At 42.7% G+C, this 16372-nt stretch overlaps 1 protein-coding gene across 1 annotated transcript in view; it reads left to right on the forward strand.

The window, feature by feature from the left end:
- Nucleotides 1-14979, forward strand: part of kcnh4b (potassium voltage-gated channel, subfamily H (eag-related), member 4b) — a 32195-nt gene extending 17216 nt beyond the window's left edge. The window contains exons 5-17 of the mRNA XM_070927675.1: nucleotides 743-983; nucleotides 1989-2146; nucleotides 2528-2729; nucleotides 3777-3971; nucleotides 4510-4709; nucleotides 5006-5255; nucleotides 5357-5571; nucleotides 9990-10028; nucleotides 10933-11312; nucleotides 11963-12054; nucleotides 12892-12968; nucleotides 13906-14557; nucleotides 14651-14979. Of these exons, the coding sequence (XP_070783776.1) occupies nucleotides 743-983; nucleotides 1989-2146; nucleotides 2528-2729; nucleotides 3777-3971; nucleotides 4510-4709; nucleotides 5006-5255; nucleotides 5357-5571; nucleotides 9990-10028; nucleotides 10933-11312; nucleotides 11963-12054; nucleotides 12892-12968; nucleotides 13906-14557; nucleotides 14651-14979 (3030 nt within the window). The remainder of the gene's footprint in view (nucleotides 1-742; nucleotides 984-1988; nucleotides 2147-2527; nucleotides 2730-3776; nucleotides 3972-4509; nucleotides 4710-5005; nucleotides 5256-5356; nucleotides 5572-9989; nucleotides 10029-10932; nucleotides 11313-11962; nucleotides 12055-12891; nucleotides 12969-13905; nucleotides 14558-14650) is intronic.
- The last annotated feature ends 1393 nt before the right edge of the window (nucleotides 14980-16372 follow it).

Consider the following 16372-nt stretch of genomic DNA (forward strand, 5'->3'; position numbering starts at 1 on the left):
TTATGTGCCGAATGGACTCCCTTCCTCATCAGCAATAGCAATTCATACTTTCTGCAATTGGATTTTCTCAATAAAAAATTGAATGAGTGGAATGAATAAGCAGGTGTTTCAAAAATACAAGCAGCTGATGGTCCTAGTTCCCCTCATTTCCTTATAATGGCTCAACTGCTATTGTACCATACCACCTGAGACTTAAAGCACTAATGGTATTTGGAGGGATGAAGTCAAGCCAAGGCCAAGTCATGTATGAAATTATCAGACGTCATTTTTGGTAATAAGTTTTCCCCTCACTGACCTCAGTCCTACCTTTGTCATTTTTTATTGTTAATGCATGGCCATTTAAAAGGTTTATCACTGTCTATAGGAGGCTGTCAAGAATAGATAACCGGCAGCATTACCATATCTGTTCCACTCGAGTTGCCTACCGTACTGAATCATCAGCGGTCAGAGCACAAGAGAGGGTGCTGACATTTATATTGTCTGTTTCTGCAAAATCTTGGCACTGCCATGTCCATCTGATTATCATTTATTTTCACAGTACTCCACCTCGTGACCATCTGGTTATCAAGTTATTCATTTATGCAGCTTCTGTAATGTGCTTTGTGTGTTTTGTATATTCATCAACGTAAGCTTGAAATTCAAGAGAATGTTTGTGTGTGTGTGTGTATAAATATATATCATATATAGATGACTGTATGTGTTCTTACCAAAATAATTTTGCACTTCTGCTCTTCTCTTACAGAGCATGATTGACAAGCCTTCGATACCAGAGTACAAGGTGGCAGCAGTGCAGAAGTCGCGCTTCATTCTGCTCCACTACAGTGTGTCCAAAGCCCTGTGGGACTGGCTCATTCTGCTGGCCACCTTCTATGTGGCCGTCACCGTACCCTACAACGTCAGCTTCACTCCGTACGATGATACCGTCACAGCTGCACGCTCCACCATCGTCAGCGACATTGTAGTGGAAATGCTCTTCATTATAGGTGAGTGTTGAAAGAAGACATGGCTTTCTGAGGTTCTTGTGCTGTGGCTCAACTAATTAACTAACTAATCAATACTAGGCAGGACCATCATCAAGCCAATTCTACCCACTAATTTTGAGGGTCAAGTTGAGTTAAATCAACTCACTTAGACCTTTTAAAATCTGAATCATAATAATATTGTGGTGCTTTCAAAGACCTGTTGACCTTTCATCCAACATCTGTCCCCTTTTTTGCCACTCTTGCCAGCTATGGCAACAGGGCAACAAGAGCAACCCAGGCATCCTTTTCCCCTGAAGGTTCCCCCTGTTCCAGGCAACCCTGGTTTTGTAGTCCCTTCAGGATGTCCTGGGTCTCTCCCAGGGACTCCTCCCAGTTGATAATGCCTGGTTAACCTCCAAAGGAAAGCACCCAAGAGATGAATTGAGGTGGCTGAACCTTAAGTTGGTCCAGTGTAGAGAAGTTGAACAGTGGTTTACTTTGGACCTTTACTTCTTGCCTTCTTTTAACTTCTCATAACTGAAATTTGTATTGAGTGAAAAGCCATTGTCTCAGCAGATATTGACAGCTTGAATGACAGATCGGGTTTTGTGCCTGTTATGTGTTTGTCACATTCTGACACTAAGGTTTGATGATCTGTCTAGTAAACCTGCTGATCCATATGGATGCTTTAAAACAATGACATATTCCAGCTGTTCCATATTTTCCCGTCGGTTGGGCCAAGCTTTAGCTTTAGGTCCATATGCATATTCATTTCTTGTAATTTATATATGTTATTATCTTAAGTTTACATTGACAAGACTAAAATTGGTACCCCACCCTGTTGCTATTCTATATTTTGTGTGAATGACAAACATCATGGTGAGGACCAGTAGGAGTGAATCTGAATTTGTGACACTTGTCATCTTTCCTCATTGTGTACAATCTGTTTAATTTTATCAACACTATACTATTCTGTCTTTTAATCACTGGTGGGAAAAAAATGACCTTCAACCTTTGTATTTGTAGACATTATCCTCAACTTCCGCACCACCTATGTGAGCCAGTCGGGGCAGGTGGTGTATGAGTCGCGCTCCATTTGTATTCACTACGCCACCACCTGGTTCTTTGTGGACCTGGTCGCTGCCCTGCCCTTTGACCTCCTGTATGCCTTCAACATCACAGTGGTGAGTACAACTGGACAATAATATGTTTGGCCTTCTTTTTTTCACTGCCCTCTGCAACTGCTGATACAAGCAGCAAATTGATGACTTATATGTACAAATTTTCCCTGAAATGTATAGCCTTTGGAAATACGGTACGTTGCATTCCACAGGGCTGTATTGTTACCGCTTGCCTGCGTGTGTGACGAGTATTCCCGAAATAGTGATAAGCAAATTTGTTTTAGCAAAACAATTCGCTGCTTGTCCAAGCTGTGATATTCAGCTGTGTATATGCAGTACATATACAGTCAAAGTGTGTTTCAAGATATAACAGGACAGAGGGATCCACTTTCTCCCTCCTTTTCTCTGTCACTATGCCCCCCCATACTTGCCTCTCCTCTTCAGACCTCCTTGGTCCACCTGCTCAAGACTGTACGCCTGCTGCGCCTCCTTCGTCTGCTTCAGAAGCTGGATCGCTACTCCCAGTACAGCGCCATGGTGCTGACCTTACTAATGTCTGTGTTTGCCCTGCTGGCACACTGGATGGCCTGCATCTGGTACATGATTGGACGCAAAGAGATCGAGACCAATGAGACCTGGGACATTGGTGAGTCTGATTGAAGCCTTGCTGAATTAGATGTTGAAGTCAGTTTTGATATTTCATCCAGCAATAGCGGGAAAATAATATTTCCTTTCTCTGGAAAGGATAAATGAAATAATAGTCCCAACTGATCTTTGTGCAATCATTTATTCATTGTCTTCACTGTGCTCTCTGACAGGAAATACATCTATTATTTTATTAAAAGTGCAGTGCTGACTTTCCAGACTTGATTTAGTTGCTTGTTTAAACAGGCGAAAAGTTCAACAAATAAGACCATATACTAGATTTCGCCAATAGTATGAGTAGACATTTGTTGTGTCCCCACTCAGCTATAAATAGTCATGGCTCACCTATTGGGATGTCTAGCTCTGCTCAGTAGTGAGATGGTGGCGAACACCATACTCTGGCGCTCTAATGAGGACGGTCTGAAACCAGATCAAAAGCTGATATAAAAAATGACTGTCAGGAAGCGACGCACTAAGGTCTTGTTTGTGTCACTGTTTGAAAATGGTTCAACATGGAGAACAATATAAACTGACAGGCTTTTACTGAGCCTGTGTCAGATCAAAGAATGTCAGTTTAATAGCTGCATATGATTTTTAAGCTACCATAAACAGCCACATACATACTGTGACATACTGTAGGGTACAGCGAAATTAAACATCTTGTCCAGTCTGCCGTGCAATGTGTGTGTGTGTGTGTGTGTGTGTGTGTGTGTGTGTGATTGTACATACTTTTGTGTCAGTATATTGTGTCTATAGGGAGGTTAGGTCATACCTGCTAATTAACACTCGGCCTTATTTATCCCTGGAGGAGCAAATCTAATTCTACCGTGTCCCGCTCTGACATGCCAGCCTCCTGACACTGCTGAAAATCTGTTTCTGACACACACAAACACACACACACAGACCCAAACATTCACTTCTGTCTCTCTTAGACCAGGTGTACCATCTACCATCTAGCTCTGAGTTGACAGAAGACACACAGACATAAAGATAGCATGAACCATAACCTTTGGACATTGTTGTCTCATCCTCTATCTCCTCCTTCAAGGGTGGCTCCATGAGCTGGGCAAACGTCTGGAGACGCCCTACATCAACAGCACGGTGGGCGGCCCGACGGTGCGCAGCTCCTACATCGCTGCCCTTTACTTTACCCTCAGCAGCCTGACCAGTGTGGGCTTTGGCAATGTCTGTGCCAACACCGATGCTGAGAAGATCTTCTCCATCTGCACCATGCTCGTTGGCGGTACGTCTGACACCAGGGTACATTCTCCCTCTGGCGTCCTGGCATAACAGTGCCTCTGTTCGGCACGCCAGTGCAAGAAATTCAGCAGGAAGTGGGTTGGATGATTTGGCTGGCCTTTAAGACGCAGCTTGTTGCCATCTTTATATACCAATAAACTAATTATTTTAGCTGAGGTGGCAATTATTGGTGCAACAACCCAGAAGATAATTATTGTGAGTTTACTGCTTGTCAGAACAGTAATATAATCGAAGCTGTAAATTACTATGGCGGCCCCTGTGTGGATTAATGAGTAAATAAACAGTAACAAGTGTAGATGATTGGGTAGTGATCAATTTAAAACTATATTTTTTATTTTAAAGCAGGAAAAGTGTTTGAAAGGAGTGAAACCTCTTAAAAGTGTAAAGTTTTTATTTGTTGCAATTTATGTAAGCTAAAAGAAACAGCTGTCAGAATGAAATTGATATTGTATTATTTTTACCAGCATGAATACAAATATTCAGCCTTCATCATCATAATTTCTTTTGTTTCTGTCTCACAGCGCTGATGCACGCCTTGGTCTTCGGTAACGTGACGGCCATCATCCAGCGTATGTACTCACGGCGCTCTCTCTACCACACACGCATGAAGGACCTAAAGGACTTCATCCGTGTCCACCGTCTGCCCCAGCAGCTCAAACAACGCATGCTGGAGTACTTCCAGACCACATGGTCTGTCAACAATGGTATAGACGCCAACGAGGTAGGAGTTAATTGTTGTTGTCATGTAATACTCCTGTACATGGTGCTGTCTGCCCTAAAGAAACTTCAGGGCAATGTTTAGATGGCATTTGAGCACTCAAATCTGTTCTACAATCCATTCACAACCCTCAGCTGCCGCAGCTGTAACTGTTTATGATCTTTCACAACACCTGGCCGCTCGTACACCATCAATTGACATCCTATTGAAATTCAAAAGAGGGTAACTGGTGGCAACACAGACCATTCTCTAATTACCAATCAGTGTCACACCTCATTACATCTGTCACACATCCCCAGCTCCTGCACGACTTCCCTGACGAGCTGCGGGCCGACATCGCCATGCATCTGAATAAGGACATCCTCCAGCTGCCGGTCTTTAAGGGGGCCAGTCGTGGCTGCCTTCGCTCGCTCTCCCTCCATATAAAAACGTCCTTCTGCGTCCCTGGGGAGTACCTCATCCGCCAGGGCGATGCGCTGCATGCCAACTACTTTGTCTGCTCCGGGTCTCTGGAGGTGCTGAAAGACAGCATGGTGCTGGCAATATTAGGTTTGTATTGAGGTCAAGTTACTTTTTTTAGCGTCATGTTTAAGATGTTTGTATGGTATAACTTGGAGCAAAAGAGTAAATATTTATTGTTTTGATCTTAGGAAAGGGGGACCTGATTGGGTCTGACCTGCCTGGAACAGACCAGGTGATCAAGACCAACGCTGATGTGAAGGCGCTGACCTACTGTGACCTCCAGTATATCAGTGTGCGTGGCCTGAAAGAGGTGCTGGGACTCTACGGCGAGTATGCCAGTGTGTTCGCCTCCGACATCCACAACAACCTCACCTACAACCTGCGTGAGGGCAGCCAAGACGAGGTACCCAACACACACTCACACACAGAAAACTGCTGTTGGTTAAATGCGTCTTTAGGGTTCCTTTTGTCACAATTGTAAACCTGTCACAATCATCTATTTAAACTCATTCCCCTAAGTCCTCTCAAAACTTGCTTAAACCTGAGCCTACCAAGCCACAAACCTTCACCCACATGTCTAGTATACAGTAAATGTAGATGAGAGTAGGTAGATCATTTCACTGCATTCGTCTTTCAACTGGGTTAGTGGAGAAACTAGTATTTTTTCTCCAATGGATTTCAGCCTGTATGATAGTTAAACTTGGGTGAAAAAGAGTCAAGAAATAGGCCTTTACCCTTTGATTCTAAATGGCTAACACCAAAACATTATGTGTAAAATAGCTTAAACATGTTACTACACATTTATCTGTTGATCCTGTTTACTCACTAAAAAATGGACCCAGACATTCTTTTTTTATGTAGATTTTTCCAATTGTTGTAGTATTGTTTGAAATGAATGTCTTCTAGATTATTCCACTTTGCATTTTAGCAATGCCACTCTTTCCCCCTATATTTGTCTGACCCTGGAATAGAGCATACAACATACCAGACAACCCATTTGTGCCCCCCTAAGGTGCCTTTGTCACTCTCCTTGACACTTGTTCTACCACAGCGACCAAAGGGCTGTTGCTGGCTTGATTGTCACACCAATTACCATGCGTGGGTGCCACTGTCAGGCCGCCGTATCGCTTCCCTGTTGCCACCCCAAAGCACAACAGGATGACATTACACCCAGACACTGACCTCCTCTCAGTACTGCCTGTTACCCCTAACAGTTATTTAAGAAAGCATTACGTGAGGCAAGTTAATCCTCCATCTGTGGAGAAATGCACCTGTTGATGTTACACATGTAGCCATGTTTTCAGGCATTGTTATATAATCTGAATGCATCTTGAAACCCCAAAAATGTAATAATTTAATTAATTACAGAAACAGTGCTACAGAGTTCAATGGCTGTTTTGCATGGCATTTTGTTGAACCACAAGATCAAAACAAATTAATGCCAAGACGTCTTTGATGTGTGACTGACAGAACTGACACAAGCTCCCTGAGGACCTTCCCAATCATAGTCCGTATTGTCAGTCTCAAGCATTTTGTACTTGCTTCCCTCTTAGTTCCCACAGGCCTTTCCCATTGTTTGAAGGTTTTTGTTGCTCATTCATTTATTCATTTTGTTTTGTTTGTTTGTTTTTTTAGTTTGAACATGAAGGACAGGACATCTGTGCTGGCCATGTTAATTACCGGATGTCTTTTTGTCAGGCTGAGGGAACACTGCATTAATGAGGGCTTCAAAAACAGAATGATTATGTTTGAGGAGTTTCATTCCATAAAGAGACATAGATATAGATATAGATACAATTTGGCACCTTACCCATCATACAGGAGAGAAAAAGTAATAATTGGAGAAAAGTTAACCTCATAACATATCTGTGAACAAATGTTTGGTGTATAGATGCCACATACATATAAGCATTACAGGAGTTATTACAATCTTTAATTCTGATTCAAGCAGGCTTCTCTGGGGTGTGGCTGATCATGAGTACTAGCTCTCTACTTCTCTCACACCATCTGCTCAGAGTTTATGCTCAAGCACAAAGCCAGGGCACCGGCACCCCTCTGACAGGATGAAGGAGTGCTCAGCTACCTGGCCGACATGCCAGGTCCCACAGACACATACACACACACACACACACACACAAACACACATATACACAGACAAACATATACAGTCGTACTGCTCTCATCCATATCCTCACACTGGGTGGTTTGAGGTGGGAGTTGTTACAGGATGGGAGGTCCTTTTACACTCGAGAGATACTAGAGAATTGTATGCTGACAGTACCACAATCAGTCAACTGTAGTGAAATACTGCCAAGGAAACAGATTGTAGGAATGCCTATTACAGTATACAGTATCCAAAAGGGACTACTTTATCTGGTCTGAAAGGGAAAAGCCCAGACTGCCAGATGGAAAATTAGTTGGATTTTTTTGGTCAACTTTTTGGTCTATCTATAATTTAATTTCAACTTTTATTGCAGTGATGTCAATTAAATTATTAACAGTTTTTGGTAGAGAACATAAAAGTTTTTGCTTTTGTTTACTTAGCAAACTGTTTTTTTACATTGACTTTTAAGCTTGCGTTTTATGATTTGTTCGATATAGATTGTCTTATCTGGAGCAAATCAAAACTGCATAAGTCAAATAAGTTGAAACCATTTGATGAACTTTCTAATTGTGCAAAAAAGCAGCACACATTGGTATTGCTTTTTAAAGTGGCTATAATCGTTATTTTATAATAATGTATCAAATGGCAATGTGAAGACATTGTGATAACAGTCGCTCATAGAGATGAATCTACAGAGAATTATCACCTGAATCTGCAGCTCCCATCAGCTTTACAGAGGTAGTAGAGACCAAAAACAGAGCTAAAAGAGAGTGAATATTGGACTTACATTTGCAAGGTGCCCTGAAACGTGACTTTACATGAATGCTAATGTTGCTGTTTTGCTGTTTCCGCTACACCGAAGTGGCCAAAAAATTCAGTTATTGTAGGTTTAAGGTTAGTTCGAATGATTTGGTACGCACTTGGCCAAAGAACTAGGAACATGACTTATTTCTTATAAGCGTTTTGAGAGATAAAGAGTGACTGTGCTGCTCTGGGCAGAGTGGGAAGGTCATTCACCACCAGGGAGTCAGCAGTGAGTCAAAATTTGTTGGACTATAATGACCATGTCGCCACAGGGAGAGTTAAGTAGTCAGTTGTCATGGAGTGTGAAGAACAAGCTGGTCGGTCGGGAGTTATAGGGATGCAACCCCCTTCAGAGCCTCATAAAGTTGATAAAGGCAGCCACAGTGGTGGGAGTGCAAAAAAACATGACGTTTTTTTGAAAGCTAGAGACAAGATGAGCTCAGTGTTTTTGACATGTTGGATGGAATAACAATACCAACCAGGAGTGGGCTGAAGGAGTACAGAGAGGAGATGACAAAAAAAATGTCACATCAGCTGTGCCAGGTGGTTTTTGTCCCAAATTGCCCACCAACACCAGTTTCTAAATCATGTGCGGCATTAAACAAAGCCAAGCATGTAAACATATACGAAATACTTCTCATTTGTGACTCAAGTGACTACATTGCCCATGTATACACGTAGAAGAGAAGAAGGTCTGTTCTTACGAAAAGACAGAAGATAGCACACTTGTGAGCGACAGGAAAAAGTCACTCAATTAAGTCACTGCAAACCCACTTTGCTATGTGGGACACTTGTGGCATCAGTGTCCCATTAATTGATATTGATGTTCAATTAACGTCATTTGGCCCCAATATTCCTGGCTGGCTAGTTAATCATTCCATGTTGCCCCAGGGTTAGTTTCCTGCCATGAATAGACCCACAGATTTGTCTCCTCTGCCCCTCACATATCACCACTATCTGAAGAGACGCAAAGTTTCACAGCTGGAGTTGTATTTTTGCTTTCATTGCCTTTTAGTGGAGATGATTTTTTGACCCAGTATTATGCTTCAATGAAGGATTAAATCTAATGCTTATCATCAGTGAATTGGCTTCCTGCGTCAAAGAGCATTTCTGGCACTATTTTGGTAGAGCGACAGACTGCGGCTTGCGTTGTCACATTAAGCCATGTTGTCAGAAGCACATTTTTCACACATGAGGGAAGACTTCACACTACCACAGTTTCATTTGCTATCCAGCTGGTGATTATGCTAAATTGCTAGCAATTTCTCCACACCCCAGCAGAAAGACAAACTTTCGATGGAATCCCTCTGCAATCAAGTGTAGAAAAATTATTGGTTATGTGATTCAGCTTATGTAGCTAAGACTTTATCACTGGCCAAGGTCATTTGGATAGTGGTAAAAGGCAAAAGAGTTCCTGTGGATAAAACAGTAAATAACAAATTTGAATTTTACACTGTTTTGTAAATGACATCGCCGAAATTAATTAATGGTTCCCTGTGGAGTTTTTGACCTCTAGTCGCTCTATGGAGCTGCCAATGGTGTTACACTATTCCACTGATCAACAGGTGGCGGTAACACGCCAAGATACACTGCAATGCGCCAACAAAGACAGGGAAGATGAAGCCTCCAAGCTAGTAAACATGTATATGTATATACATATGAGGAAGGAAATGCACTCAACATGTTTGTTAGACCTCAAGGATACACAATGCATTTTAGTGAGTAACACTAAATGTTAACATAACGTTTGTTATGAAAACTCCACAGGGCCTCTTTCATTTCCAAAGATGTCATTGCAAGGGTTCATTTGAATTTTTCAAGGTGTAATAAAGATATAAAGTTTAATAAGTAGATGCATTTTGCTTGAGGCTGTGTCTCCTGTAATCCCTGTTGCTTGCTCTTTGTTCCTGCAGGGCCTCAGCAGGTTTTCAAGGTCACCCCGGCTTCCTCACGTGAGTTCAGTTTGAATTCAGTCTTCTTCTTTTCTTCTTGTTATTGTCATTATTCCTTTTGCCACAATATACGGTTACCTTAACATACTTGTAAGTTATAATAAATTCATAAAGCCTGTTTTTGAATTTTGAATAGAGTAGGCAGGACCACAGCATGATTGCTGTGAAAGGTGTATTTGTGTCATGCATATCAATTCCTGGTTTTTAGCGGGCATGTGTCTGGTTTTTCAAGGTAAAACCCCCCATGTTTTCTGGTACATACTGTATTGCTAGCGAATACTGAGGGAGGGTTTGTGCAAGGACTTCCCCTACAGGTTGAAACTCATTTGGAACAGAGAGCGCAGTTCAGTCCCTGGAGTTAGCTCGCTAACTGGGTCAGTAGCTCTCCTAATGGGAAACCTTATGAGCTACCCTTCTCACTATGTACTGTATGCTGTCTGCCACGCCTTATTTTTCTACTATTAAAATACTGTTTACAGTGCTCGTTTATAAAAGGCCCAGCCATGGTTAGAGCATAATAGATTATTTAACAGGATTAAAATAACGTGATTAGAATATCATCAGCTGTAACTCATTAAAATCTGAATGACACAATAATTGCTCTTCATCAGCACCTTCAAAATAAAAAGGTTTATTATGTGCCAGATTACTCGTGAAATGCTTTAAGATGGAAAGATATTGTGAGTGGCATTTTAAATTTGGGTTTAATTAAAATGTTCACACATGATTCCAGTATTTCAAAATATTTCAGTATCCATGTAATCAATATTCCATTATTTCCAATTTGTATTTCTGCTTTAATCAGTTTCCATGTCCTTAGGGTTTGGATTTTGATAAACACAAGCCAGGCACATTAAAAAGTGTACAGTTATTAATGCTGCACGTTGTATTTGTTGTTTTGCAGGAACCCAGGCTCCCCTCTATAGTGGAAACAAAGGGGGACGACCCTGACGACACCTACCACCTCTCTCCAGCGACCCGCTCCCGTCGCAACCTCCTGCTGCCCAGCTTTAGCAGCCCTGTTCGCCGTACCTCCCTGGGGAACCTCCTGGGGGATGAGTTGCGGCAGTTCAACGCTCTTCGACGCTGCCGTTCACCAAACCTCAGCCGTGGCCTCCACGGGCAGAGCTCATCCCCTCAGCCGCCATCAAAAAAAGAGCACAGCACCCCTACAGCCACCCCAGCCTCAACCTCAGCCCAGGGAGAGTCAGGGGCGGAGCAAAAGCCTTCAAAGCTGCTTATCCCAACTGTCACCTGCTTTGGACCCCCAGATCTTAGTCCCAGGTATTGTGGAAGCTATCTTACTTTAAAACCACTTCACAATGGTTTGCTTCATTAACTACTCCACTACACCATGGGCCTTGATGCCTCTTTTTCTCTGTTGTTCAGGTCTAATCTGCCTGTTGTCAGACAGTCCCCCCTCTACTTCAGGTCTTAGATACCCTGTTCCAACCTGACAGACTTATCATTTTGTAGACCACATTATGTTTATATATTCACCTCAGTTATAATAGCCGTAGAACATCTGAAATGATCTAAGTAAGGTGTTGCCGTGATGGACACCTAAAGTCATGCTTCAGAAACCTGCATCATCTACTTAATGTAAATGGAGTGTATTTGAATTGCATATTTCAACAGATGTCACTGCATTTCATTACCAGAGCACCTTATCCTCTTGCCCCAACCCATCTGTATTCATAATGTATCCCTAAGTCATCCAGTAAGTCCTAGATATGGGTAAGTGCTGGTTCAGAGAGCTCAGGTGTCCACCCCTCCAGACCGGGCTCTTCTCCTCATGTTCAAACCCACATGGGACTCTGCCAGCAGCAGCTCTCATGGCACATTCCTGGGTCGTCTGCTGGCTCCGATGATAATTGAAAAAGCTCTACTGTTACATTAACTCCAGCTTCCCTCCTCTTCACCCCTCCCGCCAGGGTTGTAGACGGCATCGAAGACAATGGGGACACGTTCCATTTCAACGTGGAGCACACCGGGCCTAAAGCCAGTACAGGAGGCAGCACCCAAGGTAAGCCAAACCGCCACCAGCTGCGAGGGTCACCTGGGTGCCAGATGGCTTGAGGTGAACTCAAGAGTTCAAACAGTGGATACCACAGTGGTGCCCTGCCTCCTTGTGGGGAAATATGAGAGCGCTGAGGACTGAAATGACAGCCAGGTGTCCAAAGTGTCAGAGAACATGTTAAAGGACAACTGAGGTCAAAGCAGGCTACATCTGACATTATCTTTCCTGAGCTTTCACTGATGTTCAATATCAGTCTGGGTTGAATGTCCAATTTAACTAACTTACTTTAGTATAACGAGTGCGAGAGATTCACAACAGTACACAGTAGTAACCTATGTACAATACAGCTTGCTAAAAACTAAAAGTGTTTTTAAAAACTGCCAGATGAACCTCCTGATTCATTTTTTGGTTGTCCTAGCGATCCAACAGTGCCTCCCGGAGGATTGCCTGCTTTTTGTTTTGATTTTTTCTAGTTAGTGCCTTATTTATTCTACATAGTTGCTGCTATCAAGACACTTTCTATAAAGCTTGTTTAAATCATTTCTTAAGATATATAGACATAAGGGTAGACATAATATCATAAACACTATCCAATGCAATAGCTCTTCAACATTATATATTGGGATTAATATGCAGATTGTATAATATTCAAAGGTCTAATATATTGTATACCAATTACCAATTCACTGAACACCTTTTCTGACAGTGTCAGCAAAACTTTCACATACTGTATATGTAATTTGTTAGTTTCATATTAATGTTGATGACTCCTCCGATGGTGTGCCTCTGAGTTGTGTGCTACTAAGTCAGCTACTTAATGTTTTCTCCTTCTAATCTCTCCAGACTCCACACAGACTAATATGACTCTGCTGCTGGAGACAGAGGAGGTCAGACAGAGCATCAGTCAACTCAACAACAAGGTAAGGTACCAGCCCCGTAACCTAAATTCAAATTGATTGGACCAAAGATAATGTAGCCTCAGGTTGAAATCCTTGCTGATCCAAATCAACTTTGCTCTGAATTCTGTCTGTAAAGTGTTGAGACTGAACATGAAATACAGGAAGCATAATGATTAGAAAATACAACCTTCATGCTTTTTCGACATTGAAATGTGAGCTCCTGTTTTAGTCTTTACAAACAGATTCTCTGAGATCTTCAGAGCAGACCAACAAAAAAACAGAAACTCGTAATCTTTTCTCATAGATACGTTTACAGGGGGACAGATAGAGTGAGTTCAAGTAGACTCACTTTCTGCCTTGTACCCCAGTCTGTCCCTGTGCTCTTAATTTAAATGTAAATAGAGCAAAAGCAGGTGCAGCGAGAGGATCCAGATGGGCCCAGGTAGGTGCTGTCTGAAGTCGATATTAATTAATCAGCAGGGCTCTTCTGCAATGCAGAGGATAGTCGGGAGTGCTGACTCGACAATCTGAAGAGAAAAAAAACATTTTGATGACAGCCTAGCTCTACTTGCGGCCCTTCTCTGCCCCCCCTTTTCCTCTTGTTTCTCTCCCTTCCTCCCAGTTTCTATGTACTTTCTTCCTTATTCTCAGTCTGTGTCCCTCTGGACCTCACTACTGCGTCAGAAGCCATTTCTTAGAGTCATAGAGGGGATTATAAATTGTTTGGTTCTCTTTTGGGAGGACATCAGAAAATTATATCTGAACATGAGTCCGAGATTAAACTTTAAAGATAGAAGCTGATTAATTTGTCTAATCTCTGTGCTGAGGACTTAATTGGGCAGAACAGAACAAGCTGTACTTGTGTGATTTACCACGTTTGCTCAGTGTAATAATAGAATATGCAAAGTAGGATAGGTCTTTTAATGTCACCACTAAACTGTGCGTGCTCTCTACTCAGATGGGAACATTAAACCAGGAAGTATCTGATCTCACCAAGGGCCTGCACCACATGATGCATCTCCTCCAGGCCCACATGTCTGTGCATCACTATAATGCCTCCCTTGCCTCATGCCCGTATGACATCCAAATGGTGTCCAGCCCTGCTACTGCTCCCAACACGGGCATGTCCTTCAACCTAGCTTCAGCCTACCACCTCCACAACGATCCTGGGAGCCATGAAGGCCACATCCACCACAGTATCCCACCCGCTGGCCACTGGGGCTACGGTGGAGCTGCTGAAACCCAAACAGAGAGCCACCTAAGGCCTCAATCCTCCAGTCCGCCTGCTCACTCCTGTCCGCCCCTCTCTGTAAACTCTGCACCAAGGTTAGGCCCGTGTCATGGCTCTGAGAGCTTGACTTCACATCTGTGGACCAGCCCGTCTCTTCTTAGCGTCAGCCCAGGCTTCCTGGGTGGAAGTCCAGGCCACGCACCTCTTGTTGGGCATGAATACTCTGACAGCAGACCTCTCAGTGCTAGCCCGACCTCCATCAGCCAGTCCCAGCCCACTTTGTGCCTGCAGCCTCCCAGTGATAGTGATGAATACTCTTGCCTTTTGTCCAGTAACCCTACAGGCACGTCCACACGCAGCCTGCTGGACTCATCACCCAGTTCTTACCCCCATCTCTCCCTGCCCTCTGAGTCCCATCTCAATTTATCGCACGGCACACATGAGGACATTTGTGTTGTGATGTCATCCCCAGCATCTCATAATCTGATCCAGGACACCTCCCTCTTCCAAATCGAGGACTCGCACCCCTCAATCCACCCTGTGTCTGCCTCTCCACCCTTGTTACCAGGCCACCCTCTCGGATCCTCCCTGGATTCAGGATCACCGCGATCGGAAGTACTCGAGCCCCACCTTCCACTGGGCGACCCATCTGCCATAGAACACACCAGTCTGGAGTGCCTACTGGGGAACGGGGGCTCCACGGAGAGCAGGGACAGTGAAAGTGCGTCATCACGGAGGTCCAGCATTGGTGTCCAGACTCAGAGCACAGAGCAGTCGTGGTGTCTGGACCTCACAGATTAAACTGTTTCAGGGGCAGACTCACTGACTTCACTGCAACTGGAAAATAAAAAGCAGCACTGGACGAGAAACTCAAGTTATTATGAACTTCTGACAGTGTTTAAAGAGACTCTGCTGGAGATTGTCAATGTATGCTGTATTTCCCCCTCTCAATTCGTGGACTCTCATATTTGTCAACCTCCACGCAATTTACACCATTTCTATGCAAAAGCATGTCATTCGTGCATTATCTTGGCTTTACTGAAGTGTGTCTTTTAAAAAAAAAAAAACTTCCACAGCAGTGGGTTCCAGTATATACTGTATATTTTTTCCAACATCCTCCAAGCAATTTGCAGTTGATAATACCTGTTACCTCCTTGCATGGTAAAGTTGTTTATTCTTTTTCCTAAGGAAAAGGTTTCCAAATCAATGTGTAAGCATTCTACATGACAACCTGTTGATTGTGCACACAGATACTGTATTTGTTAGGCAGACCAGTCTGAGCAGTTGGATGTTTTAATATACCAAGGAACAAAAGTGACACATGCTTCACCTTGCATATAGGGAATAGAGTACGTGCATCACACAACATAGATTGTTTATTTGTTTTAAATTGAATGTTTTTCTCAGTTAAGCATTTTTTATTCATAATTCCATTGAACATCTCCAGTTTTATGCTCTCCTAATGACTATTCAGGAAATTTGAACACATTTCCTGTGTTTTCCTCACCAAGGCATTAAAGATTGCGCTGTGAAATAGGTTTAATTGCTCTCTCCACGAAACAACTTTCTCAAGGATCTACAATTCTACAAACACGACATAGCTGCTGATAAAATAAACACATAAATATATTTAGCTGAAAAGTTGGTCCCATGAAATATTTCGTATGGTCATTAATTTACAAAATATAAATGCCTCCTGAGAAAAAAACATTAACTCATGATACTCATACAATATTCAGAGTATTCAGGAACTTTTGAATGATTTCTTCTTGGCTGACAAAATAAAGTATGCAGAAAGTATCACTGTGTCCTTCACTGTGGAGTCACTCTTATCACACTTGATGTATCTGGAAAAGAAACATGTCAGAATAAGTAACATATTCTATGAAGAACTGCTTAGTTGTAATAAAACATCTTGTCAGTCAGAAATCCTGCTTAAATATTCACTGACCAACTCTGAACGCAGATGTTCAGATGTTTGTGTCAAAGCTTCAGAAAAACTAGACAAGAGTTACTGACCTGTTTCTGTGCTTTCATCAAGGTTGTGCTTTAATTTGTGTTTGGCAGTGTTAGATCCCGCATAACCCCTGTTCAGGAGGTACTGGACCAGCTCTCCGTTTAAAGGGTCCGAGTTTACAGCCCTCCCGGTATCACCTGGTCAGGGTGGCTGAAAACTATTCAAGCTGGTGGCGAG

This window comes from Enoplosus armatus, chromosome 20 (genome assembly GCF_043641665.1).
Source record: "Enoplosus armatus isolate fEnoArm2 chromosome 20, fEnoArm2.hap1, whole genome shotgun sequence".
NCBI classification, from domain to species: Eukaryota; Metazoa; Chordata; class Actinopteri; order Centrarchiformes; family Enoplosidae; genus Enoplosus; species Enoplosus armatus.